The sequence below is a fragment of the Poecilia mexicana genome, unplaced genomic scaffold (genome assembly GCF_051168715.1).
Source record: "Poecilia mexicana isolate PSO_F unplaced genomic scaffold, ASM5116871v1 scaffold_6, whole genome shotgun sequence".
Classification (NCBI taxonomy): domain Eukaryota; kingdom Metazoa; phylum Chordata; class Actinopteri; order Cyprinodontiformes; family Poeciliidae; genus Poecilia; species Poecilia mexicana.
The window spans coordinates 23,109,844-23,137,395 of NW_028263375.1; the positions used below are offsets into that span (position 1 = coordinate 23,109,844).

General features: G+C 39.6%; 1 protein-coding gene across 1 annotated transcript in view; it reads left to right on the forward strand.

Annotated features, from left to right (window-relative positions):
• The window catches only part of LOC106916499 (cGMP-inhibited 3',5'-cyclic phosphodiesterase 3A), a 92,179-nt gene that overhangs the window by 23,414 nt on the left and 41,213 nt on the right, over positions 1–27,552 (forward strand). The window contains exon 2 of the mRNA XM_088006437.1: positions 22,227–22,277. Within this exon, the coding sequence (XP_087862563.1) occupies positions 22,227–22,277 (51 nt within the window). The remainder of the gene's footprint in view (positions 1–22,226; positions 22,278–27,552) is intronic.

Here is a 27,552-nt window from a genome sequence, read left to right on the forward strand (position 1 = left end):
TACAACGTCTTGTATTAAAAAAAACAAACATTTTCATGTATTTCATAAACTGCTGTTTTGTAGGGTTTGTTTGTACTTTGTACTTTTCCCGTCTAAAATCCAGAAGACATACCAAACTTATCATCAGCCGAACACAGTGACGTAAAACAGATTAAAAAAACAAAAAACCGTGTGGCTAAATGGTGGATGTTTTAGTTTGGGGGACATTTTTTATTTTTATTTTTTTCAGTGAGCAGGAGTGGTCGTGTTCTTGTTTGTGTCCTTGAATACAAGAACGTGAAGTGAGAAGCTGATTTTATCACGATTATATAGATATTTACTTTTTAAGGGCAGCTGACATCAAGCACCTCAAAGTGACTTGCTGTAGTTTTTCTTTGACAAAAAAAAAGTCCTACAAAGTTTACTGATGACATTAACAATTACAGTTTGAAGAAAATGTGACTTGCTAAGACACACAGCTCTCTGACTCATGGTGTCAGAGCACCTGGTTAGAGCCTCGGGCGGCGGATGTTGCTGTGCATGCTGCATGAATACAAGACTCATTGAGTTCACCGGCCTGCCAGATGGACTGCAGCTTGCTTCAAAACACACACGCACGAACACGCACACACACGAACGCGCACACACACGTGGGGTACATATGCTCACACTGTAATGCATGAATGTACCCATGTGTGCCTGCTAATCAGTCCACAAATAAGGCACATTCACAGCAACTTAAAGAGGCAAGGCAAGCTACTGGGCTTATAAACCTCTAATCCGATCATCTCAGATATGGTATCTCCGTAACCACATTAGTGATGATGCAGAGTATGCTATATCAGATTTTCGCCAGAGCTCAGTCACACTTGTGCCAGAGCAGTGTCACGAAGCACTTTGTCCAAAATGCAATAACGGACCTGCGTCATGGACAACGAGGGCAGTTAAATATACAGATAGTCTGAGGTTCGGCGACGCTTGTGAATACAATGTCATGTTCACGAGGAAAGAGACGAAGCTGCAGCTTTGTCTCCGATGTTTGTGTTTTTAAGATGCAAGAAAAATCTATTTTATTCACGTAAATCCCAAGACGGTTCTGCCGAAAAGGAGTATTAATATTAGAATAATAAAAACACGTATGATGGTGATTTACGAGATTATACCATCAGCAGTTAGAATCGGGTTGGTGTTTTTGTCGAGTTCTACTGGAAGTACGTCACATGCCATCGGGAAAACAAAATCAAAGACGCTGACTGATCATGTTCATAAAAAAAAAAGAGCAAACAATCAATATAAACCACTGCACAGAGTAGTCTATGCATAAATGCTGATGGGGTTGCAAAACTCTGGAAATGACAAAATAAAAATTCGAGACAAAAACTGAATTTATTAGAATTTTCCAAAGCTGATTTGTTAGATTTTCTCTGTGTGTGTCCTCCCTCTCAGGATTTTTCTGCTCTTGCTGTCTGTACACACTCACCTAATGGTGTCCGTGGTGGGAATGTACACGGCCTTTGTAATGGAGTCTGGATCACATATTTGTCTGTGCATACTCTCCTCTGATAGGTCAGTGCTTCTTAATTACCAGAATGTCTGTTTATCCACTCTATTTGCCTGGATCCTTATCAGCCCTAACAGTGTTTTAACTCCCTGAGGAGAATGTGTGGGAGATGGCGAAAGGAAATGTGCATGTACGTGTATGCGTGGGTGCGTGTGCGTGTGTGTGTGGTGCCCCACATGTGTGTACATGTCAGTGTTTGATGTATTTTGTCAGACATGGGTCAGAGTGTGTGGAATGCAGAACATGCAGATTTTGACAGTGATATTATGCTTGTGGCTGTGCTGATGAGGAAGTCTTTGTGCTCCTCCTGGATGGGATGGATTCGTGGGCTGCAGCCTGAGATCGACCACGTTTGAGCCTCAGCATGGTCCTGGCCTGTTTACCGACTGTTAAAAAACCCCCAAAACAAAACAGGAATAAGCATCCCGTTATTCAAAATCAGTAGTATGATTTGTAAAACATAAAAAAAAAGTGAGATTATGCTGTTTGTGTGTGTGGATATTGAAGTGTAACCTGAGCTCCAGCCATCTCTCTGTCTCTCTCTATTTGTGTGTGTGTGAGTAATGGTCCCTTGTTTTATTGGCTCCTTAACAGACTCTATGAGTAATCACATAATGCATGCTCTGACGTCAGGCCTGTTTCTATGGTAACCCAGGGCTCCCTACTCCGGGGATAGTGTCCTTTCTTTCTTTCTTTCTTTTTTTTTTCCTCACATCTCTTCCTAAAGTCTTCAAAGCTCCGGGTTGGAACAGAGAACCGGTCCAGCTCATAATCACCTCCTATCGTATAGATTTGCAGCGTTATACTTCCAATTAGCGCCACAAATGTTGCTCACTTGTACTTCACTTTTTTTTTTCTGTTCTTTTTCTTACTAAAACATGCTCTGCCACGGTCTTTTAATTTTTTTTTTTTTTTACTTCATTATCCCGACTTTATTCATCTTCATGCGTCTTGCTTTCCTACTTTGTGTCTTTTATAATTAACTCTGATTTTTCCCCAGTCCTCTTCTTCTGCGCTACTTTTTCTCCTCCTTTTCAAACTGTGTAATCCTCAACCAACCACCTCTACTATTTCCATGCCAAATGAATTCATTTTTCTCCCTGCCTTTCATGCGCTGTTGAATTCCACTGAACAGCTGGCCCCTTTCTTTTTTAGACCGTCTCTCTCTTGTTACACTTTTTCCTTTCCCTTTTTCTCTATCTTTCTTCTCCGGTGAGAGGATGGGTCAAAATGAAAAGGAAACACACTCCCTTGTGTATTCTTTCCAGCCAAAGATTAGCACAGTGTCAGCCATCTCTAGGATGACATTGAGTGATAAAGCAAACACGTGTTTAAATTGTTACAGAGATGGGGATTTTTTTCCGAACAGAAGAGTTTCTGATAAATTATACATCATACAGTTTTATAGTTTCTGGAAACTAGACCCATTCTTTTAATTCATTTAAAAAATATCATCATATAAGCAGTGTGAAAGATTAACTTAACTGCACAGTAAAACGTTGGTCTGAGGACACTGTATGTCTTTCCGCTCAACTCATTTTATCAATAATATATATATATTTTTGCCTTAAAATGTTAGCAAGTATTTGAGAAATTTGCCAATAGGACAGCAGCTGCCGTTAAACATGTTTTCATTGGGCTCAGACAGAAAGTGAACAAACAGTTGCAACTGAAACAATTCATGATTTAAGAGAATCTAAAAAAAAACTTCAGCAGAGGTTTGTTTTGTAATGACAGAAGACACAAAAAGTAAAAAAAAAAAAAAATACTGTAAAAGGAAGCTTTTTTGTATGTGATAAACTTTATGCTAAAAAACAACAGCTGTAGCTAGCTTTGGCCTGGCTGCTGACTTCCTGTCAGAATGTAGGGACTTGATTAGTTTAACACTGAAAGTACACAGAAGGAAGAATAACGTCCCCCAGTGAAAATTTACCACAAATATAAATTCATTTTTGTATGAAATTAATAAAATGTCAAGTATCGGTCCAGTCTGATTCTGTAGCTTCCAGCCGGTCCCGCTAGCTAAACACTCGGAGTCGATTCTGTCTTGTGTTTGTTGTCGGTGATCTGACCGTTTCCTCCACTTACTGCTGGATGACTATTGTTAGTAGTGAAAAAAGAAAAGGACTCACCACTTCTATTGTGTTGTAGTGAAACCTGCGACAGTCACTCATCCAGTCAGCAGTCAGATTGGTGACTAAGAAAGGACCGAGTCTTTGTCTCTTGCTCACTCAGGCATCCGTCCTCATTTCATAGTCAGACCTTCTGGGCTCACAGTCGCACAGGTAATCTGTCGCTCAGACTCCTTTTGCACGTGTGGCCAAGATGTGAGAGAGAGGGAGCAAAAAAAAAAAAAAAAAGTCTGTGACAATTTGTGACCGTGTGTAACTTTCAGCGGTTTACTAGCGAGGCAGATGACAGTCATAAAAAAACCAAAACAAAAAAAAACTGGTCAACCTCATGTCACATGGGTTTCTGGCTGACTTAGCCTAGAGACGTTTAGCAGCTGGGACACTCAGTACCCTTTCCATTAGCGCATTGTTGCATCTGAGTAGAGTTTTGACCTGGATCCCTGGGAGCGCTATTGAGCCATAAACCAATGAGTCAGAGTTTAGGGCGAAGGAGCCTGAGGCAAAGACTATTTTGCCAATGCAGGGCTCCTGGCCAGCCAGAATGCAGCATGAAGCTGACAGTTTAGGAAAAGAAAGGTGAAATTAGTGAAAGACGAGGACAATGTGTCCGCGAGAGTCAAACTAGACGGATTTACTCCCTGTGAAAAGGAGTGCCAAAATAAAACAGAAATAAATAATTAGTTTAATGTTTTCTGTGTAAATGAACTGAGTGCTGTGATGGAGTAAGGAGAATATTTTTGTGACCCTGCATGGCAAAGGTATATGACCTTACATAGCCACTTCAGAACGTTCAGCTATTAATCAATAATGAACTGGAAAGACCCCAAATTAAATTTTCACTTTACAAATTCGATGCAGAGTACATTAAGCTTGTCGGTTGTTTTTATTTTCATTTGGGAACCTGAGTGTCATTTTAAATTGCTTCTTAAAACTAATTTCTATTCTTTGGCATTCAATTAAGGCCTGATACCGTAGCTCTTCTGTTATTATTTTAATAATATATATAAATTTTGTTTTTCTTGCATTATTTCTGTTTTTCTTTATTGTTTTTTTTTTTGTTTTTGTTTTTTACGGCACTTTGGTGCAGGTTTACACCTGTTTTTAAAGTGCTATATGAATAAATTTGACATTGACATTGAATGTGCCATAATAATTTCTGCTAAGCTGTTCATCCAAATAAACCCCGGCTTTCTCAAGAAAGCATATCAGTCTCTACAAAACAAAGAAACCAAAATAGAAAAACATAAGATACCTTAAAGCAGTGGTTCCCAAACTTTTTCTTCTGCGCCCCCCCAGTGGTTTCCAAACATATTCTGCCCCCCCCCCCGCCCCCTATGGATTACAAATGGCTGTCTGGTTGAAACAATGCGTGTGACGGGAGGAGGGGGGGGGGCATCGACTTTTTGGGGGGCAAAATGAATGTATGTAGCTGAAAATAGACACCAACATCGGTAGCCTACAAGGTACTTGTTAAGCTTAAGGTTCTGTATTGATATTAGCTAGTCATCTTTTAGCTAACATTACCTGCATCCAACAGCTTTACTCAACTCAGTCGGTTAGTTTGGAGGGAAAAACTGTGAAAAGTTCTTTGCGTTTTGCTGGTTTGCTGCCGTGATTCTAACACACCTGTAGCTCCGCCCAGCAGCAGCAGGTCTCCTTCACAGGTGTAAACCCAGCGCGAGCTTCGTAGCGCTCATGTTGCGTTTAAAGGCGACTCGGAAAAACAGGTTAGAACATGTTAACAACGGATTAAACAGTTTTAACTGCTGATAAAAGTGACAGAGGACACAAATATGGGAAGTGTGGAAGCCTCTACTGTATCAAATTGACATAGGAATAACAGAGAGTTGGCCATTCTAAGGTAAAAACCCAGCGCATACAGAGTTCATGTTTTGTTTTGTTTTTCATCCAGATGGCTTCCCGCGCCCCCGTGCAATGACACGGCGCCCCCCCTAGGGGGCGCGCCCCACAGTTTGGGAACCTCTGCCTTAAAGTATGATGATGGTTAGAAGAAACCCAATAATGGTTTTAATCTTATTTTCAGAAGATTTGTTTACAGAATATGTAAACTAATGTTTTGCTTTTTAATTAATCATCTCGTAAATTTTCTTTTTATGTTACAGTAATTTTATTTCAGTCATCAATAAATGTCTTTTCAAGCTTTGCCCCAATTTCCTTAATTTTAGGAGAGCAGTGATCGGTCGATATTTGCATGTGAAGCTGATCTTATCCGCCGTTCTCATCTTCCTCAGCAAATGTTTAAAAAAATCAACCACTCTTCTCTTCTGCTTTCCTGTGAGAGAGGTTTGACTGACGGACAGGCCCATCGAGTAATGTCTGCACGTTTGCAGTTAACAACAGTCACTGCCTACTCAGTAACTTTCTTGCTATATTTAGCGACATTTCAGACAAAAAAAAAAAAATCTGATCAGTATCGCCCAAAATTGAGGGATTGGATTGACCTCGCATGCGCTTTTACGCTTCTTTTTTCTTTTCCCGTCAAACATCTTTAACTTTACATCCTGGTTTGAATAACATGATGAAATTTGAGCAAAATGTTATCATGACGTTAATGTATTCTTCAACCCAGATCAGATATCAAAAATATTATAACTAAGGTTGATTCGCATCATTGGAAAAATCATTATTTCAGCTCCATTAGATTTGTATTTTTCTGTTTTTTTTGATATATAAAAATTAATTGGCTATGCATCTTTCTTTCCATTTCATCTATACTACATGGCTCTGGCTGCTTTGTCTCTTAATCCCATCTTTCTTCATGTGAGACTAATTTGACAAAGTGTCCATTCTGGTGCAGCTGGACGGTCAATTATTACTGCAAATATGTGACAAATCAACAACTTTTTATTTATCTAAATCCAGTTTAGGATGACTGCAAAACCTTGAAACAAGTTTGCTGTGAAATACTTATGTCACTAAACGATCCCAAACAAAACTTTACTTACTTGGAAAACTAAAAAAAAAAGTCTACCCAAAAACTCCGGCTGCAAACAGGAGACACATTTAGTCTGATTTACTGGCAGCTTGGCGTTCAACACCTCCAGTCTGAAATGTGCATTCACTGATCACAGGCGTGAAAGTCGTATTAAGGTTTGGCTCGTTTTCTTGTGACAAAAAGTTTCATGAATGTTTTTTCCAACCGCATTCATTCCAACAACGGTTCTGGATTAGTGTTTGAGGTCATTATTCAGCTGGAACATCCAGTTCTGTACAAGTTTTAATTCACTTTGTGCGACGTATCAGTGCCACCGACATCCTCTCAGTCCACGCGGTTGTTAAAAGTACAACTAACACAAGCACAACTGCGCACGCAACAAATTTTTAAAAAATATTCAAGCAAAGTGGGCGGAGCCAAGAGACACTGATGGGCGGAGCCGAGTGTTTGGATGAGCGGGGCGAATGTCTGAGTGATGAAAAGTCGTAGTGTTTCAACTGCATAGGCATCGTTCGACCCAATCGGCAAAATATCGCAGAACTAAACAAATTTACACAAAAATGTCAAAATTCGCACAGAAACACAAAGATAGAACACTAAATAACATATTTAGACAGTTTATCAGCATCAACAAAGTTAATTTGGGGGTTAGTTGTACCTTAAATTAGTTTCAACGTGGACAGTGTCCCAGCCTCTTCCAGTTTGTAATTGGTTTGTTGAGTTTTGGTTGGTTTCTGAACTTTCCAGACAAATTTTCCTTCACCTGAAAGCGATTCTTTGAGTCAGGTAGTCGAAACCTGGACACAAGCTTAGCGATGATCATAAACTGCATCTAAACATAGTTTTAACTGAATAAAGTTAATAACTACCTTTGTATTTACGTAGCAACTTTCAAGATAAAAATTACAAGGTGCATCACAGCAAAATAACATAAAAGAGACAATGAGAAAATACATTGGGAAAAATAAAATAAAAATAATAAATAATAGGTTGATATTAATCTTTTGGAAATATTTTCAGGTACAATTACAAGGCGAGTCAGTGCCAGGAACTAACTAACATAGATAAGTTTGACCTGTTCTGACAAAGACATCAGCCAGATGGTCAGCAGATTGTTAATTACTGCAGAGAATTTAGTACTTTTAACCTCTATGGACTAAAGAAAACCCACAAAGGATTTTAACACTTTCACCTATTTTCTTTAATTCATTCAAGCTGCTTGTTGCACTATCAGCCCAAATAACCCATACAGATGTTTATTTGACGTTCATATCCTTGATTAGTGTATGACCATTTCATATCTCGAATAATCAAACTTTTTTCATACATTTTATTCCGGTTGTTTTTATTACACTCGATTGTTGTAAAGCTGTAAATCCACAGCTTCACTCTTACAGTCTCCAAACCAGCAACCTCAGTCCTCTTATTCTACCTTAGATGCTGTAATTCTTACTTTACTGCCATAATTATTGACAAGAAGACGCAAACACAGACTCTTGACTTTATGCAGCATTTGCTCCGTCCTTCAGAGAATAATAACGTGGCAGAGATGGCATAATCTCACACACCCCTCCTTTTTAACCCCATTGATCATCTGGCCTAGATCTATTTTGGGTTAGTCTGCTGCAGCTGAACTAATCAGGTTATAGAAGACGAAGTCATTTGTTTTAGATCTGTTTTCCATAACAGCGGTTCCCATATGCGCATGGCGAACACGCAGCTTTTCCAGAAGGAAATAAAACGTGCACACTTACAGAGATCTGGGTGGCCATCTTGCAATAACAAGTAAACCACGGCGGCCTGCAGCCTTATCAATTGTGCAGTAGGTTTAAGCCTCTGCTTAATGATGCCTCTGCTTTGGTCTGCCTTGCTAATTAATGAAACTACTTTCTATTAAAGTGGATTGTTCTCCCAATTCTTGGTGCCGTTTTGGAGTCTGAGTTGTTTTCACAATGGTTCTCATTTAAGGGAAGGGAAGCAACAGACCTCTCTTTCTGCTTTTTACATGATCCATGGAAAGTGCAATTTAAGCAATTACACATGAGAAGTCACACTAGCTCCAGGCTACGGGCCCAGCGTGCTGGACCTGCACAGGACGTGAACTATGGCCGAGAAAGACGCGGAAATTAGAACAAGTCTTTCTTTTTACCCTTTGATTAATTATCCTGCCACTGCAGCTGATTTGACTATTAAGAGAATAGCAAACTGATGTTTTGGAGATGCAGTGACTTGAAAGGTTGCAAGCAGCCTTCTCTTACGTCTCCCTTCAGATGGTAGCAAGCTGAGCCTGCCGTTGTGTTGTGTCTGTGGAGCACGGCGTGGGGAGCAGAATGTGAGAGGCAAAGGTCTCGGCAAACTGTTTCTTCAGCTGCGCTGCACAGTGGACTGTTTATGAGGAGTTTCGAAGCCCAGGAAGAGTTTTTCTGTTGTTTTAAACTTACTCTATTGCAAGAGTTTTTTTTTATTGGCTTGATCAACAGATTGCACGGCAAGCCCCACTGTGTTGCTAAAGAAGAAGATGTGCTAATGCAGGCAACAAGTGAACATCGTGTTTCTGATTACAAATGTGACATAAAAATAAGTCAGTTTTAATTGGTTTAGACAAACTATCTTAACCCTTTCATGCATGAATTATGATCCTTTGTGTTAGGATTGTTTTTCCAATTTTTTTTTATTTTCTCAAGGCATAAAAAAAGGTAGGAAAAAAAAATTGTAAAAAAAAAAAATATATAATTTTTTTAGGTGATCAATTGTAATTTTCTCCAAATACAAAGTTGTTATTTGAAAAATACATCAGTGGTATTGTTCTTTAGGAGTTATCTGATGTCACAATATTTTCTTTTACCTGCAAGAGTCGTCTACCCCAGAAGGAGGGACCGGGTCGGTCAGCCATATTGGGTTTAACAAAAACAATCTCTTGCATTTTGCAGCTGATGGCCAGTAGTTGATAGTGTATTTTATGATGCATTAGGGTCCACTTCAGTGGCCTGTGTGCATTTATAACATGAAAATCAAGATAGCTGTCCACTGCAGTGACCACGATGCATGAAAGGGTTAAATAATGTGTTGTTGTGATTTGTAAACTGTTCAGCCTGAAATTACCTGGGATGGCTTCAGGCCACACCCTGAACAGAAACAGGAGAAGCATCTGTAAAGTGAGCCTGAGTTAAATCATCCTGACACTGATGGGTTAATGTCAGATCTATCAAAACTAAGAAAAATAATTTTCGTTTTTCATTGTAACTTTTTTAATCGGCATACACCAAAACACTTTATTTGCTTGCTTGAATTAGTTTTTGTTTTTTTTATTGGTTATGATGAAAAGTACCTTGTGCTGCTGAGTTTTATGAAATTATTACTCAATATAAACTCTAATAATGGTACGAGGATACAAGAACTTAATTTGGAGATTTTGGTATTTAAGAGATCAAAATCCATGTCACACTGACAAACATACACCAACCATAATTAGACACTTAAAAAAATCTTCTTGTTTTTTCTCAAATTAAAAGTTGGATTTTTTCAGATTTTTTTTGCATTATAAAGTAATAAAGCAATAAAAAACTAATTATAAGGCTTTTAACACATCATTACCAGTGATGATATTAAGAATAGAGTTCACTGTAAAATCTAATTCTGCTTATTTTAGTTTAGTTTTTTTATTATTCACCCAGCTCTGATGTTTTTATACACACATTATTGAATTAAAGTCATTGTCAATATTCTGATTCATCACAACAATCTAGAATATGTTTATCAAAAATATGTTTATCACACACCTTAAAAAAAAAAACTTTCTGAAAATTCAAGCATATTTATGTAGGGAGTCATTTGTCCCGAGTATTCATATCTTGACAGCAGTTTTGCAATTATTTATGGATTCAGTGTTTTAAGTGGAACAGGAGGACTATTTCAGGCAATACGTCTTCATGACCGCTCAACTGTTTATGATAACAGATGGCAAAGTGGAGGTTATTTATTTTATCAAGAGAAGATAAATATAGCAAACACAGGCCCAGTGAATTATTGCCGCTTTTATATTGTGTGATCTTTGCTCCCTCTCTTTCGGAGTATCAGAGACGGTTATCAGTGAGAACTGAGCTTGATGAATGCGAGGAATGCAGGCTGACGTCAGAGGACGTACGGCGGCTTCAGTCACATGGCTACATAAACACGAGGACGGATGTTGTGGGAAGCAATCGCAGCTCGGATGCAGAACATCCACTTTTCTTGAGGTTTTTCTTCAGGGTTTTTTTTTTTCATGTGTAAGTGTGAAAAAACACACAAATGTTTTGTGTATTTGTACTAGCATTCCTTCCATGTTTAAACAGCAGACTAGGTTTTTTAACCAGTGTTTTCATAGCTTGTGGTTTGCCTTTGTGCCGATCCTCAGCTCACATGCACACAAGGATGCTGTTGCACATCTGTGTTCATTGATATGTCAGCGTCTGCTTTTTTACGCCGAGAAACTAGAAAGGCTTTTGAGAAATTCACTCACAAACAAATACACAGCATTAAAACAAAGCTGGTGTTTAAAAAAAAAAATAAACCTGGTGTTTTTGAAGCAAACACACATTAAAGGGCAGTCAGAGGGTTTCGCTGGTTATGGAGTGAATTTAATCAAAGCTGATCTATTTACCAAACACCTATAAAATAAACCAGCGTTCACCACTGTGCTCTGCACAAAAAAAAAAAAATAAACTATGGCAAACAAAATGTGAACACCAAGTAAAAATAGAACAAGGTAGAAAAAGTAGAAGTTTTAAAGTGAGTAGCTAAAATAGTAAGTAACAGCTTAGGAGAATTAGCATCCATTTAGTTTTGTTTTTGATGTCTCTAAGAAAAGCCCTGTATTTATTTTAAAATACACCGGTGTTGCCAGGCCACAACACCAAAAGCACAATCTGATTTACAAATATTGTAGTCTGGATCTCGGAACAGCTAAACCAGCAGTTTGGGAGATTTAAAAGATGTAGAATTAGAATAAGTACGGAAAAGTGAATAAGACATGCACAATTCTCAATTTAACAGCCGGCCAGCGCATAGATGCTCCAGCGGCCTAATACAATCTCCTTTTTCTTGTTCTAATTAGGATCCTGGCGGCTGAGTTCTGTTCCAGCTGCTGACGGGAAAACACAGACTGACTGATGCCAAAATGAAAAGAGCTGCAGCACTGTTATCACTGCCGCCGATTCACATCATAACCAGATTATATTCAGCATTTAAAAAGGAAATCTTTAATACCTCTTTATTTCAAATCACAGTCCAAAACGGCTTACATGTTCTTTCTACGGGCCTTTGGGTGGTCTAGTTTTAATTTCGGTTACATATAAGCAATATTAGATCTTCAGGAATATTTTCTTAACAGTGATCTAATGTGTTGGGTTATTGGAAAAAACAACAGAAGCATGCTTACAGAGGCTAAACGTGGCATTTGGGTAGCTCCAGGATGGAACAGGAGAAAATGAATATTTTAACAAGAGAACATTTTTACTTTCAGTGGCGATGGCCCTGAGTCTCAACCTGGTCCAGCGGGAGATTCAGAGGGATATGCAGATCAGAGGCTGTTCTAAGGTTCACGCACTTCAAGCTTATCTAACACTATTTAAGAAGAGCAGGCCACAGCGGACTTTAACTGAGCTGATTCAGGGCTATTACCCAGCTGTCAGTCCAAAGACTGGCTACAATTTAAAAAGGATCAAAGCTGTGCATAAATAATTTTGTCTAGAATATCAGAAATAAATTGCAATCTGGAAACTGGCCTATAATTTTAAAATGTTAAGGAAGGTTAGGCTTTTTAAAGAAGTGACTGAGTTGTCCTTAAATCCTAAAAACAGGATGAAACTACTGGACTTTCTTTACCAAAGTAAGATTCAAATGATAAAAACGACACATTTCTTCCATTTGCCAGTGCTGTCAGCTCAGGAGTTTCCAAAGAGTATCTGACTCTTTGGAAGAGTCAGATACTCTTTGTATGATTTTCTATAACATCTCTCTGCGCTTTACTCTCTGTTTTTGCCACTGCAGCACCAAAAGCTGTGATAAACCAGCCTTTTATTACCTGCGCAGCATCAAAAGGCAGACATCAGAAGTCGGCCACAAGGCCATGAAACATTTTATGGCGGTCAAACTCCGGCGAGATCTGTGGGCTGTTCGGCTGTGTGGCTTTCATCTCGTGAAGACTTATGAGCATGAATCATGCAAACAGGGTTTTAGAATAAACTAATTTGAAAACATAAACAACGCATCACCATGCACTTCTTCTATGGTATGCCTTCCTTATAGTTTCCTGGCTAGTTGACCTGGTTGATGTTCTGCATGGTATCAAGAGTTACTTTAATGTCTTAATGTCCAAATTCCTTCCCAATAAAGGAAATGTAATGTTTTAGACCAACACAAAATAGAGCATAATTGTGATTTGATACTTGATCAATTATTTGCTGTACAAAAAAATGGATCTGAAAAGTGCGGTGTGCATTTCTGTTCAGTTCAGAGGTTCATATGTAAGTTAATAGAACTGTTCCAGGAAGGCATCGTGGGTTTGTTAGAGAACAAAGACAAAGGAACACCAAACAGTGCCAGCCCAGCAGTGAACACGGAGAGGGAAGCATCGTGATGTGGAAGTGTTTATGGACCTGCGGATAGAGCACTAGTGCATAAAATCCTGTTAGAGGCTGTAAAAACCTGGGACATTGGCCTGCCTGTCAGCAGGACAATAACTCTAACACTATCAGAGTTACAAGGAAATGATTGTGATCTAAGTGGCCGGAGCAAATAGAGTGTGATTGAAGTCAAAATTCAGACTTTGATTTAAATGAGAATGACAGCTAATGTTCACAGAAGATCCAGTCTGACTGAGCTTGAGCTATTTTGGAAAGGTAAACAAACATTTTAGGCTGAGCAAATCTCATGCAAACATGCAGGATTGCTGCTGCTGCTACTGCTGCAATAATTCCACAATATATTGACTAAATACAAACACATTTTACATGTTTTTGTCTGTAAAAAAAAAAAAGTGACACGTAAGATTTTTATTTGACTGCACAACTGTGCACTACTTTGTTTTGATCTATCACATAAAGTCCTAATTATAACACATTCAAAAGCGAGAAGTCGGAATAAATAAATTTTGTAAGGGGAACTTTGCTGAAGTACTCCAGCCAGGCCAGTGGGTGGCAACAACATCCAGAATAATGACATTAAACACATTAACTTATTGATTGGCAACACAGTCTGGATGAACTTTGACAGACAAAGAGAAACTTAGGTAAATGGTGCCATTGTTTGCAAAAATACTTATGTTGCCTTAATATGGTGCAGACCTGGAGCCATGTATCACTGCTTTGAGACGCAGTGATGAGACTTTACTGCTCCAGTGTGCTATCTGTGCTTATGACATGCATCATGTAGGAGTGTGAAGCAGAGAGCTACTCACTAAGCCTCTGTGATCCCCAGTAAGGGTGTGTGAGGACAGGATGGCTCGCTATGCTCAGGCCTACTTTCCCTGGAGGAAAGCCATCATCCCTCATGTCTTATCCTTGTGTTTGGTTTACATCGGGACTGGTTTCCAGGGTGGCTGTCGTTGGTCCTTCGCTTTGTCTCAAACCAAGACGAGCTCCAGCAAAGGCCGCCTCCTTTCTCTCCATCTCCACAGTGTCCATATGAACGTTACTGTCTTTTTCTTGGGGAACCATGTGGACAAAACGCAAGCTTGTGTTGGGGAACTCCTCCCCTTGGGGGTCGACCCGAGTCTCTTTCAGAGGATCAGGCTCAGTAGTAATATAAATTCCTCCACCTGCAAAAAGAGGAAGCAAAGATTTATGGTCTCCCGCAGGTACACATGCTGTTTATTTGAGGCTTTACAGCACGTTTATATTTGCATGTCAGTGATTTATAGGAGATGAATGGATATGATTTAATGGTACATGCTTGAGGGGGCAATTCCTGTCTGTCTGTTTACTGGAATCCTGTGGGAATCTTGATAGGATTGCATTGGCTGAAATTGTTGGGTAGATGTGTGCATGTTTCCATGTGCGGTCCCTGTGAAAAGCTTGAAGAAAGAAAAAAAAAGAAAAAAGAACAGGCGTTGCCGAGTCAGTTCAGTTCATAAAAGATGAAATAACGTGGAGGCAGCATCTGTACACAAATTCCCATACTGCTCTCATAACATCGCCTCTGAGTGAACTCTGTCGTCAGTCTCTCAGTGTGACGGCAGCGCTGATGTCTGAAACCTTCTAGATCAGAGTAATTTCAGAAGACAGAGCTCCAACATTTTTTTTTTTTCCTGCCAAAATTAACTATCTAGCTGTTTGGTTCAGTGTATTTTACTATGTTGTAATGAACAAGTTTAAGCTTTTATTGCTTTGTCATTAAACCGTTCATTAACTTTAGAAGTCAGGCTTGATGTTCTTTGCCTCTTCTAGAAGAAATAACAAGACTTCTGGCTTCATAGAGACATTTTCTTAGCCGACTGTAGCGCCTATCTCTGCGGATGTCTGATACCTTCTCTTGGTTATGCCGAAGCGAACTGGCATTTTTTTCTAACTATGTGGCTTTTAATAATGTGTTCATCGCTACGGCAAACCTTAAAAGGATAGATACACTTGATAAACAATAGCATTGTGACCGCATGTCTGACAGTATGTTATTCTACCCAGACATGCTTCATTTAGGCCCACTGGACTCCTGGAGTATCTGGAACCATCCTGATTTATTTGGCACCAGATCCATTGAGTCCTCTCAAGTGGGGCCTGCATTGATTGGACTTGTTTGTTCTACACTTGTTCGTTTAGATTACTATCTGTGTAAGGACGCAAAATCGGCACCTCAAGCTCTTTGTTGTGCTTCCCAAACCTTTCCTAGTGCAATTGTGCTTTGTGGTAAGGTGTGTTATCCAGTTGAGAGAGGCCACAGCATTACTAGAATAATGTAGCAAACTAACATCTAAAGTCTGGTTTCCCAGAAGAACATTGCCCAAATCGTCAAACTGAACATGGTCCAACTTTCAAGCTTGTTCCACTACTGCTACAACTTTTATTGGTGGACAAGGGTCAAAGTTCATTGTGCATTTGTGCAGCATTCTGTCATTTAATTTGAGCTGTAGTACCTCATCTGTTTGATCGGACCAGATGAGTCAGGCTTCACTCCCCAAATGCATTAATGCCCACGCTGCAGTCGCTGGTTCCCTGCTGGTTCCACCTTGGACCACCTATGATGGAGGCTGACCACTGCAGACTGGGCACACCCAGCAGAGCAGCAGATTTAGACGTGCCCTGACCCAGTCATGTAGGTGAAAGTTTCCCTTCATCAAACTCGCCCAACTTTCCTATTTTGATTCATTTTACCTTCTTCTAACACATCACCTTTGAGGAAAAGTGTTCACTTGTGTCCACAAGTTTTCAAAATGTTGTGCAAGTATCAGCTATGGTACTTAAATTGGGCCTCAAGGGAAATTTTGGCTAATTATTGACAAGGTTAATGTAAAGGTATTAACTGTGATAAACATATAGATAATTATATTATTTTCTTTAAAATCTTACCTTTTCCTGGGTAGTCCACAACAGGTTAAAGGAGTTTTGTTTCATTCCTCCTGACAGAACCGAGTAAGAGATCAGACTTTTGTCATGCTCAATCAAACAAACTGATTTTATTGACCCAAACCTCTTCAAATGTGTATGAGTCTTAACTTCCTGTTGTTTCAGTGTTTTCCTACAATGTTTTTTTATTCCCATTGTCATCCATTTGGTGAAACACAACAGTTCCGCCTGCAGCAAACACAACCACACATGATTTTCACTTTACGGCCGAGATGACGTCCTCAGGTTTGAAAGCTGCCTCTTTTTTTAACGTAAACTGCGAGTTTCTCAGGAATCAAGCTGCCAGATACTGCAAAGAATAAACCTCAGCAGTGACATGTTAGAAAATAGAAATGTCTGAAAACATAAAGTGTGAATAGTGGATGAGAAGGTAAAGGAGCAAATGTAAATCTACTGTGGGACCTTGGCATCATTTTTTTGTGTGCGATTTTGTTCATTAACGCTACACTTTGGAAGCGTGAGAAACTGAGGATCTGTGGATGCTTTTAGCAGTGCATGTGCAAATCTTTCACTACACACACGCACACACACAAGCGTGTTCCTCATTACCTGCACACAGCCCCCCTCGCCTAGCCTTGGCAGCCCACCTCAATAGTTCCCTTCCCTCCAGTGATGACGCAAATGGCTCACAATTACTGACCCCCACAGTAAAACCTGTAAAACATTAGCCAGCATGATTAGGAACAGCTCTCCATATTCCTCCCCAGCAGGCAGGGAGGCAGGCAGGAGGAGAATTTACAACGTCGTTTGATAGCGCGCTGCAGAGTCGATGAATGCTCCGGAGGAGAATGTTTATAGGTTTGCCTGGAAAAGTGAACACAAGTTTGCTGAATTTCAAACTTTTACTGAGCTTTCGGTTTCGCTATGTGCGGTTGAACATAGTGGCGTAGGTTCCACACGAGCTTTCGTTTTTCCCTAAATACATTTAGCTACAATCACACAGCAGGTCATGATTTGCCATTTCCCAATTTTTTTTTTTTTTGTCTAAAATCCGAGTTGTTTTTTTGCGCGTCGGTTGATGCTACAAATTAAGTGCGAACGCAATTAGACTTCTGCGTAAACGATTTATGATCCCAAAGTGACCTCAGTGCGAAGAAGACAAAACGTAGTCTCCACACGGCCGAACGCTCTTTACTCTCTTTATGCTCTTTACGCTCTTTATGTCATGATAGTGTTTCTGTGTATTTATTTTTAGAGTTTTTTTTGTGTTCAGTTCCTTCCTGTGAGTCTCTGCGTCTTCCCCGTTGATTGTTCCCAGGTGTTTCTCGTTCCCTTGATTACCCCGTGTGTATTTAAACTCACCTGTTATCTTTGTCTCTTGTCGGGTCCTTGTCGTTTGACGTCTATGCGCTCCAGTTGAACTGTGAAGTCCTGGATAGCGTTTGCGCCTATTTCCAGTCCTGCTATCAGTTGCTACCGGTGTCTAGCTGTGTGCTAGTTTCTCCGCCGTGCTGCCTGTTTTTGGACTGTTCTGAGCTTTATTATTAAATTCATCATCATTATCACCGTAACCTGGGTCTCTGCGTCTATCCTCACCACCACCCACAACCGCTTCCTGACACTTTATGCTCTTTACGCTCTTTACGGGATGGATTCTAAAGTTCTCGGGCTCAGGGAGTCGGCACTGCTTGCTTCAGCTGATGTTTATTTCTAAATTTACTGTGTTTGGCTTCTTCTGGTGCAGAATTATGACGCGTGTCTAAGTAAAAAGCAACATGGTTGTTCTGACTGCAGACACGAAGAATTGCTCTCTAGCCCTTTTCGTTGACTGACATTTTAAAATCCCGTCGTAATCTATTTTTACTCATCGTTTTTTTAATATAATAACGACATACTCGATTGCATCTATTTTTTTTATTCATTTTAATTACATTTAGACAGAACAAGTAGAACAGACAGTCAACACTGTACCGTCACACAGATGAAAATATGCAACTTTTTACTTTGGCACAAATAACCACATATAAATATTGAAATCAAGCAATTGCATTTAAAATAACAGTTTACTTTCCTCCTGGTCCACATGCACACGCTTGTGTGTAATCAAACGTCTCAAGGGGGCTTGCTGCAGACAGTTTATTGTCATGAAGTTTTGGAGTTTCGCCTCGGACAGATGACTTCTCGCTGTTTTGGTATTGATCTTGGAGGCTTGAATCCGTGCTCTGCTGCCACACTGGAGACTGAAATTACAAGCCACACTTCAGCTAAAGAGAGGAAGCAGAGCAGAGCCAATGTAGAGATGAATGGAGCTCAGTACTGGAAGAAAATAAAAGCTCTCAGAGGCTGTAAAAGACTTGGCAGAAGTTTGTTTTCCTGCAGGACACTGACCATAAACATGCAGCCGCTGGTACAATAGAATGAATCTGAGCATACTCATGTACCAGAATGACCTAGTCAAAGTCCAGACCCACGAGAATCTGTGGTGTGACAGAGTTTGAGCTATTTTGCACTGGAGAGGATTTTTAGTACTAAACTGATAAATTTTACATTTGTTAAAAGCATGCATCATTTCCTTACCACTTCACAATTATGAGTATTTGTCTGTCACATAAAACACCAAAAGAACTAATTAAAGTTTTTACTTGCGATGGACAAAAAGTTCAAGTGGACGAATACTTTTGCGAGGCATACGAAAAACATGAAAATAAGCGATCAATGTCAACGAGAATGATAAAGAGAAGCTCTGAGCTGTTATCTTGCACCGAGCAATGGGTCGAGGCAGATACTGGTACAGATTTTTCCGACTCTGTAACGATGTGATGACAGCTTGACAATACGATGGGTCGGCCTCGTTGTGAGACTTCAGCAGGATCGATCAGAAGACGGGGGTGTACGAGCCGTCACCGCTTCCCATCCTCACAACATCGCCTCTCAGCTGTTTGTGAGCAGAACGCGACTTGAAGGTTCAGCTTTGGAGCGATGAGGTTCTTCTATGTTCCTGTTTTGTCTCCAGCGCTGCCCTGGCTGCCATTGTAATCAGTCATACTTTATTTGAAGAGCAGTTTTTATATTTCAAGTATGAAGCAGCGTACTGCGCACAAGTTAAAATGTGAAGACAGAAGTTGGAGCTGTTGCCTCACATAAAGACGGTCTTGTACTGAAAACCAGGATGGGCCAAGTCTTTTCTCTAAAAAGTCTGCATGTTCTGTCTTGCAGAGTGTCCGTGCGTTTTCCACTGCAGTATACCACAGTGCATGCACGCTCAGGTTGAATGTGTGTGTGGATGGTGTAACACCTTGATACACCTAAATAAGTCCCATTTGCAAGGAGTTGCTGGTTGTAACGTTTAAGCAGGACAGTAAACCTATGCGTACAACCAGAGTCACAATCAAATAGTTGACATAAAAGTCTATTCATGTGGCCCAAAGTACAGGTTTAAGTGTTTTGTCAAATATGCTTAAACCTGTATTTGACAAGTTGTGCAAGTTGATATTAAGCGTATGTTAGCTGTGGCACTGCAATCAATATGCTACAGAAAGTTATGTTCTCACATTGCTATTCTATCCATTTAACATTGTTATATGAACAAATTGATCACCGGAGAAAACCGCTTATTGCAGAACATTTGGAAATGTAAAACACTTCTTCCTCACAAGTATCAAGGCTCGTGTTAACAAATGCATCACTGCTGCACAGCTGATGTAACTCTGACGGTAAACGCTCTCATTGCGACCTTCAGAGTTACTCTTTGCAGGGGGGCCTGTGTGCAGGGCTCACATTTTGTGCACAGCTCAGATGTTTTGCTTTTTTCTTCTCCTTTTTTTTTGGCACATCAAACAGCATGTTGAGACTTCGATGCAGTCTAGGTCTGTCTTTCAGAGCAGAGATGAAAGGTCGAGTTACATAACATCAGAACGTGGAACGGCTGTGTGTGTGCGTGTGTGTGCGCGATCAGGGCGCTTCACTGTCATGGCGATCCTCTAGTGGCGCAGCACTTTTGCTGCTGCTTAGCAGGGAAGGTTTATGCTGCCAGCTTTTATGAAGTTAAGGTAAAAAGTCGATGTCAGAGCAATAAAAAGTTTGGTAAACTGCAACTAATAGTAATTACTATAAACTACAGTTATTCACATTGCTTCTGTGCAATATTTTGCACACTTGTTAAAACTTTGAGGGGATTGCTGATAGTCAAAACCTGCTTGCCCCTTCATAACTGTAGTACCAAATAAAGAAAAGTCGCCCTTAAGAGGATGAGAACATTGTTTGAGAAAGCACTTCATGTTTCTTTTTTTAACTTCCAAAATGTCAAAATATGGAAAGGCTGTTCCAGAGCCATTTTCTTTTTATTTATGATGGCTGTTTATAACATTGTTTGCTCACTGTCAGGGTCATTAATTATTGGACTGCTTTGCCTATTGTTAATAAAACCTTGACCAAAGAACAACGTGTTTTCTCTCTAACAGATATCCTAGTCTGCTAAATATTTGAGTGGCATGTTTGTTTATCAAACATACATAAAAATGTAATCCCTTTGGTTTAATGCCAGCGATTGTGCTCCAAAGGACTGTTAAATAATATTTAATGACTTGCTTTAAAGTGTATTTTTCAGTTGGATGACTTGGTGTGCTGAGCTCAAATTCTAGGAAAATATGGTCATGTGACCAACATGTGAAGATCAGCAATTATAGTTATTGGTTGGGTAAAAAAAAAAAAAACTTCATTACAATATTGGTAACTTGCTGCTTGATTAGATTATAGTAAATTCAATAAAATGGCGAAAATTACGACTTTTGTAAGTATTAGGCTATTAGACATTTGTGTGCTACATGGTGAAACAACCAGTGGATGGATGGATGGATGGATGGATGGATGGATGGATCAGTAGGTGACGATCTAAATCTAATGTGAGTTTGATTTATTTTATTTAAAAGCTTAGCTTGTGTCTTTATTTTCAGAACAATGCTGTTGCTGATTTTGAACATTCCTCTGTAGCTTAATGCTACCAAAACATCAACAATATCTAACAAAGTGTGCTGCTGAACGTAGAACTAAATGTGACAATATTAAAGGTTCAAATGTTTGCAGACAATGGCGCTGATGGAAATGGGGAACATGTCAAAGACAGAAGATTATTTGTGCTTTCATTAGCGTTGATTGGAATGGTATTGTTCAGTAATTATACCTATTTTTTAAGCAGGAAATAAAAACGTATCCGGTGCAAGGAGTTCTAGTCTAATTACACACAGCAGCACTGGGCAAACCTTTGACTAAGACGTGAATGCTGACGCCTTTGGCCAGTGGATTTAGCTGAAATTAATTTTCATTGTTCTTATTAGGCATGAGGATTATCAGCTTTTGTCTTTGTTTAGCAAACCGGCGCAGTGGGGAACTTGAAGGTATACTGTTGTCCAGACCGGCGTCATTTTTCCACTCATAGCGTGACACAATTCAGTGACCTCCACTGACACAGTAAATTACACCTGAATTATTAAATTGGCTTTTATACTGAGCCTCTTTCTTTGCAGCTCTCAGCAGCAATTTAGCAGCATGCTGGGCTCGCTTGTCGCTGTGGCAGTGGGTCCGACAGAAATAACCACGAGTTTAAGGTTGAGCTCTCAGGCAACATGCTCAGCAAAAAAAGAAACAATGGCAGAACCGCACTTATGCGTGTGGGGAAACACGAGAGAGTGGAAAATGGGCTTACGAGGCCCGTGGGACGACGCAGAGGCTGGTAATTAGAATAAATAGAAAAATCCTCAGCCTTCACGTGCTACTGAGGCAGTAAATAACAACTAAGGTAAACCTAAACCTGACTGTGAAATTACATTAAAGATGTGTGCTTACTGAAAAGCACTAAAAAGTAAAACAACTGCAGACTTTTTCTTCTTCTTCGAGAGCATTTCCCGTCCATATGCTTCCATTTTCCGAAGAAAAAAATAAAACAAAAATCTGATTATTTACAGTTTTTTTTTGGGGGGGGGGGGTGCCCTCTGATGCAGGAAGTCACCGGACACAGGATGTGAAGCGCTGTGCTTTGAACATGTTTCTGTCTTTGTTTTCCACAGATGCTCTCCCGTTCAGAATGGGACCACAAGAGAGGCTCCCGAGGATCACAGGTTAGCACAATGATCAGATAGACATGCAGTACCAGACACGTTTACTGGAGGGCCTGATCTAGATGTGCCAGGCCAGAAAATAAGAATACACCCCTTATCCCAGCATAATAATTTTATATTTAAGAATCCAGTCTTGAATTTGAGTATGCTTTTTAAGTGGAGGAAAATTCACGTTAACAGAGCCGGAGCTTATAAAGGAGAATCGTTGGCTCTTCCTTCTTTGCTTAGACTATCTTAAATATCCACTCCTTGTTATTGTCAACTAACCCCTCGTGTGTCTGTAGGATTCAGTCAAAACGACTGAGACAAGATTGATTTTCTAATTTGATTTTGGTACATGTTTCGGATTATCATCCTAATTTAAGAAAAATGAAGACATACATAATGTTTTTTGTCTAAAATCTCCTGGTATTTCAAAGGTTTCATGAAGCCTTGCACACTAGTAAGCTTTCTTAGCCCCTCTGGGTGAGAAAAAGGCATCACTGACTCTCCACCACACATTACAGTGTGTGTGAGTAGCTTTACTACAAATCCATCCTGTATTTTTTTTTTTATGTTTTTACCTTTATAAGAGCATACTCTTCCAGTATAGTCCTGGTACGGTTTATCAGACTCCATGTTTATATTTGTGATGGTTGGACAAACAGGGCTTTTATTTCTGGAATCACTTACGAACCACTCTTTGGAGACTTTGTGACTTTCAGATTCCTTTCTTTTGTGTGGTTTCATATCACTGTGCTCTGAGTTACTTTTTCTTTTACCACTTCTACCAGCAAGATAAGAGTGAGTCCCAGTTCAGTCTTGTGTCCAGAGGCTAAATAAAAGGCCTCCATGTCATGTTGTATTTATAAATTGTATTTATTTAAAAAGATTATAGTTGGTATCATCATTAACCATGGCAACTGTAATTTTGTTAATAAAATAATTACTTATTAACATGCACTTTGCATACATTAATGATTGAATTTTTTTCAGATTTCTTTCTGTGAGATTATGCTTTAGCAATAAAAGAAACATTTCCTCTAAGGCTTTTCGACGTCTTTACTCCTGATGAACGTGTCCAGCGTCGTAGATGTAACAGCAGACAGGAACGCCCCTGTCTCTCTCTCTACAGATAGAGCTTCAGATTATCCACTCGTCTTACGTTTGCCTGAGCACCATGTTGGGAGGCGCCGCTCTCTCCAACAGAGTCATCGTCTCAGTGCTGGTTTGAAAGATAGAGTGACTTGGCTCTACATGAGGTTCTCTAAGCGATTAAAGGGCAAGGAAATGGGAATAGACTAAGCAGGGGCCAGGGGAATTGGCTCTTTGAGAACAGACATTCAGCCACATCCTTCAGATAACCTTCCCCATCTTTTGTGGGCATGGGAATTTGTGGATGTGTCTGCGCTTGAAAATTGATGTATTGAGCTGCTATGGAGCTTCGGGGCAGCACTCCTGAATGAGAATAAACAACGCCCTTGGCGCCGGTTTTGCCACGTCCAGCATGAATGTGTCCTGTACCTCATGTCCTCCTATCAGGAGGGGGGGGTGGAGACATCCTTCAGAAATAAATGGACAGCCAGTCTTTGCTGACAGTGTGCGGTTTATTTAGATAGCACCAAATGCTGCAAAGATGCACAGCACTACACTTAGAAACTGTTTATACAGAGCTGAATTTTTACTTAACTCAAAAAGTATTGGGGGAAAAACAAACTGTGATAATGCATTCTGGGTAGGCTGGAGAAGAGCAGAAATTGTTACTTGTAAAAATGAGCAAAAATATTAAAATAGTCGACAACCTGCTAAGGACGTTTAGCTCTTAGCAGAAGCAATAGGTCAAACTGCTGTGTGAGATGTTGAAAAGGCAAAGTTAAAATAAACAGAAATGAAATGCGTTTTCATTTAACTTACGGGCAAATTTACCTAAAATTGATAAAACATACTAGATCATTTTAAATATTTTTTTAACCATCGTCACGTTGATATGGTCAAAAGTTTAAAGGCAATAAATGTTTGGATTTTATTGTCCTAGTGTCAGAAATGTGGACAATGTTCAAATTGCAAGTTGGTTGGTATTTAATGCATTTGAAGCACATAGCTCAAACTTCATTAGAAACTGCTGCTTAAAGACATGCTATATAAAAGAGGAGAAAAGTCAATACGTTCTTGATGTAATGTTGATGACATGGCAGAAATTTGTTGTATTTGATCAGAAATCTAATGGAAACTAAAACGTGATTATATAAAAAGCGGTAGAACCTGAAATTGGCCCAACGTCATTTCACCTGTTTTCATTGTGTGTCGGGCCGAAACTAAGGAAAAGTAGAGAGTCCTTAAGAACACAATGAGTTTCAAAGGTTTTAAGGTTTGTCCTATTCAGATCTGTTGAAGTGTATTGCCAAAATAAGTAAAATATTTTTAAAAATGTAGCACTTTGCAAATAGAAGACATGATGGCTACCGGATTGTTTTGAAATATGCTTGAAATAGCTCTTATATTGCAGGAGTAGCAAGAAAATATGTGGGGAAAGTCTCAGCAGCTTTAGGATCCCAAATCAGCCTTAATCTAGCAACTTAGCAACCCTCAGACCAAAGAAAGCCTTAACTCTACCCAGAGCTTTATTCTCTGGGACTTGTGTAAAGTTAGTAGGAGGAGAAGACATATTTCATGACGGAGGCATCACCTAAGTTATTTACATTCAGTGGTCAGTTTTGGTTTTTTTTGTTTTGTTTTGTTTCTGGACAGGAGCTGCACATTCCTCACTGGACCCTGGCAGAGATCCAGAGAATGACGAGATATGGAAGAGGCCCAGGCTTATGTTGGCATCTTTCTCCATCTTGTGGCAGTTTTCTCCTTAACTGTTGGACCAGGTTGCTGGTCAAAAAGGCAGGCTGCACCTCTCTGTGCCCCAGCAGCTCACAGCATATTCAAATCACAGACAGAGCGAGAGAGAGAGAGAGGAGAGTGGGGTGGACGGGAGACTGGACCACTTGATTGATCTTCTCTGTGTTGTATTTGCCAACATGCACACATTAGTGGGCTCATTTTCCAAACCACATCTTTTTTCCACCTCTAAAGCATGCGGTGGATGTTTTAGCTTAGAGACTGACAGTAGCGTTATGTATGGAAAGAGCTATTCAAATATTTGTATTGAACTGGAAAGTTGTTAGTTTTGGACGGAGACCAGGGGAATTAGAAAGGGGTGCTTGTAGTCCTGGATGGATTTTCTGACTGTTATTCTAAATTAATGAAAGGTTGAAGGAGTGCGAAGCAGACAATTGATGATGTTGGTGTCATGCCATACACTTGTGAAGTGGTTGTTTATTTTCCACCATATTAAAGGCTGCGCACTGCTTGCTTCACTGGAATACATATTCCCGACTTTCATAGATTGCTCTGTGTTACCCATGTGCTCAGGATAAGTTACTGCCTTTCAAGAGCAGCGCAAGTGGCAAAAACAACCCAACGTGTTTTGATTTGCGCTGGGCCATTGATTGTGCCTTTTTCCAGAAAGCTTATTTATTCAACAGTCTATCACGTAAAGCAGTTTGAATTGCCTTGTTGCTGAAATGTGATGTTCAAATAAACTTAACTTGACTGAACAAAACATGTAAAGTTCAGTCCACCAGGAAAAAGGCGACTATCTCTCAGCTTTCAGTGGCAGCAGTTTAAAGTCGTCGTGTTGCGACGGGGAGCTCCAACTTGAACTTGAACATAAGTTACAGAAGCAAAATTTAATATTTCACTTTAGGCCTAGCAACAGTTCTCTGGGTGTTTTTATTATTATTATTATTAATATCTTAGTTTTGTTTTGTTGGATTCTAATTAGCCCATTCATGCATAGTGGTCACTACAGTGGACAGCTGTCTAAAAGCCATTTTCTTGTGCTTTTGTGGATTTTTATGTTATAAATGCACACAGACCACTGAAGTGGACACTAATGCATCATAAAATATACCATCAACTACAGGCCATCAGCTGCAATGCAATGCAAGAAATTATTTTTGTTAAATCCAATATGGCCAACAGACAAAAAAAGCACGCCAACCGACCCAGTCCCTCCTTCTACTGTAGACGACTCTAGCAGGTAAAAAAATATTGTTACCTCAGATAAGCCCTAAAGAACAATACCACTGACATATTTTTCAAATAACAACTTTGTATTTGGAGAAAATTACAATTGATCACCTAAAATAAAATAAAATAAAAAATTACAATTTTTCACAAAAATTGTTTTCCTACCTTTTTTTTATGCCTTAAGAAAATAAAAAAAAAATGGAAAAAAAATCCTGATTCAAAGGATCATAATTGATGCATGAAAGGGTTAAAATCACCTAAATATGTGTGCTTCCCCAGCAATGACATTACTTGATTATTAAAATAAATAAAAATAAAATAAGATCGTGTGTAAGGGCTAAAGCAGCACCAGGCTACATTCTTGTAGCCCATGTCTTTGTTGACGCAGTTAATGTCATTATGTCATGATCCGTTTTATTTTTAGGGTTTTTTGTGTTCAGTTTCCTTCCTGTGAGTCTCTGTCTCTGCGTCTTCCCCGTTGATTGCTTCCCAGGTGTGTCTCATTCCTTGATTACCCTCCCTGTGTATTTAAGTCCACCTGTTGTCTTTGTCTCTTGTCGGATCGTTGTCGTGTGTTCCTGCCCGTTGTTCTGTTGGACCATCATTATCATCTTCTTCTGGGTCCCCGTGTTCTACTTCACCACCACCAACCACATCTCATGACACATTATGTTTGTCTGCTTATGTTTGAGGTTTTCTGGTAATAGAGACAAATGTGGAACAGTTCAGAAAACAAAAAAGCTCAATTAGTTGTTTTGGTTTCGAGCACAGAAAGCCACAGTGGGGCCATGTATGGAGCAGTGCTCTTTGTCTGTTTTTAATGACCTCCAAACATCCAAGCCACATTTGTACACCATGCAGAGTTTTAAAAGATTTGACTTTTTAAACTTGTTGAATCTTTTAAAGTCTTAGGTCAGTAACAACAGCAAAAAAAAAAAGCCATTATTGGATAAAAGGTGCAAACGAGGCAGAAAACCTTCAGTTTCCAAAGCATCCTCTTTAGTGTGGACAGGTCTTTAAATGCCACCTGGTGACTTGAGTTAGACTGGAGTTGTGGGACGCAAGTCTCACAATCTTTATTAAATGTGACCATGAGTGCAAGTGCTTAAGCCTTAGAGAGCAGTCGTCACAGACAATGCATATGTTTTCCAGTGAGTGGTTACTTTGATTTATAAACCAGGGATGTTTGCAGACCCCAGGCTACTAGTAGCTCATA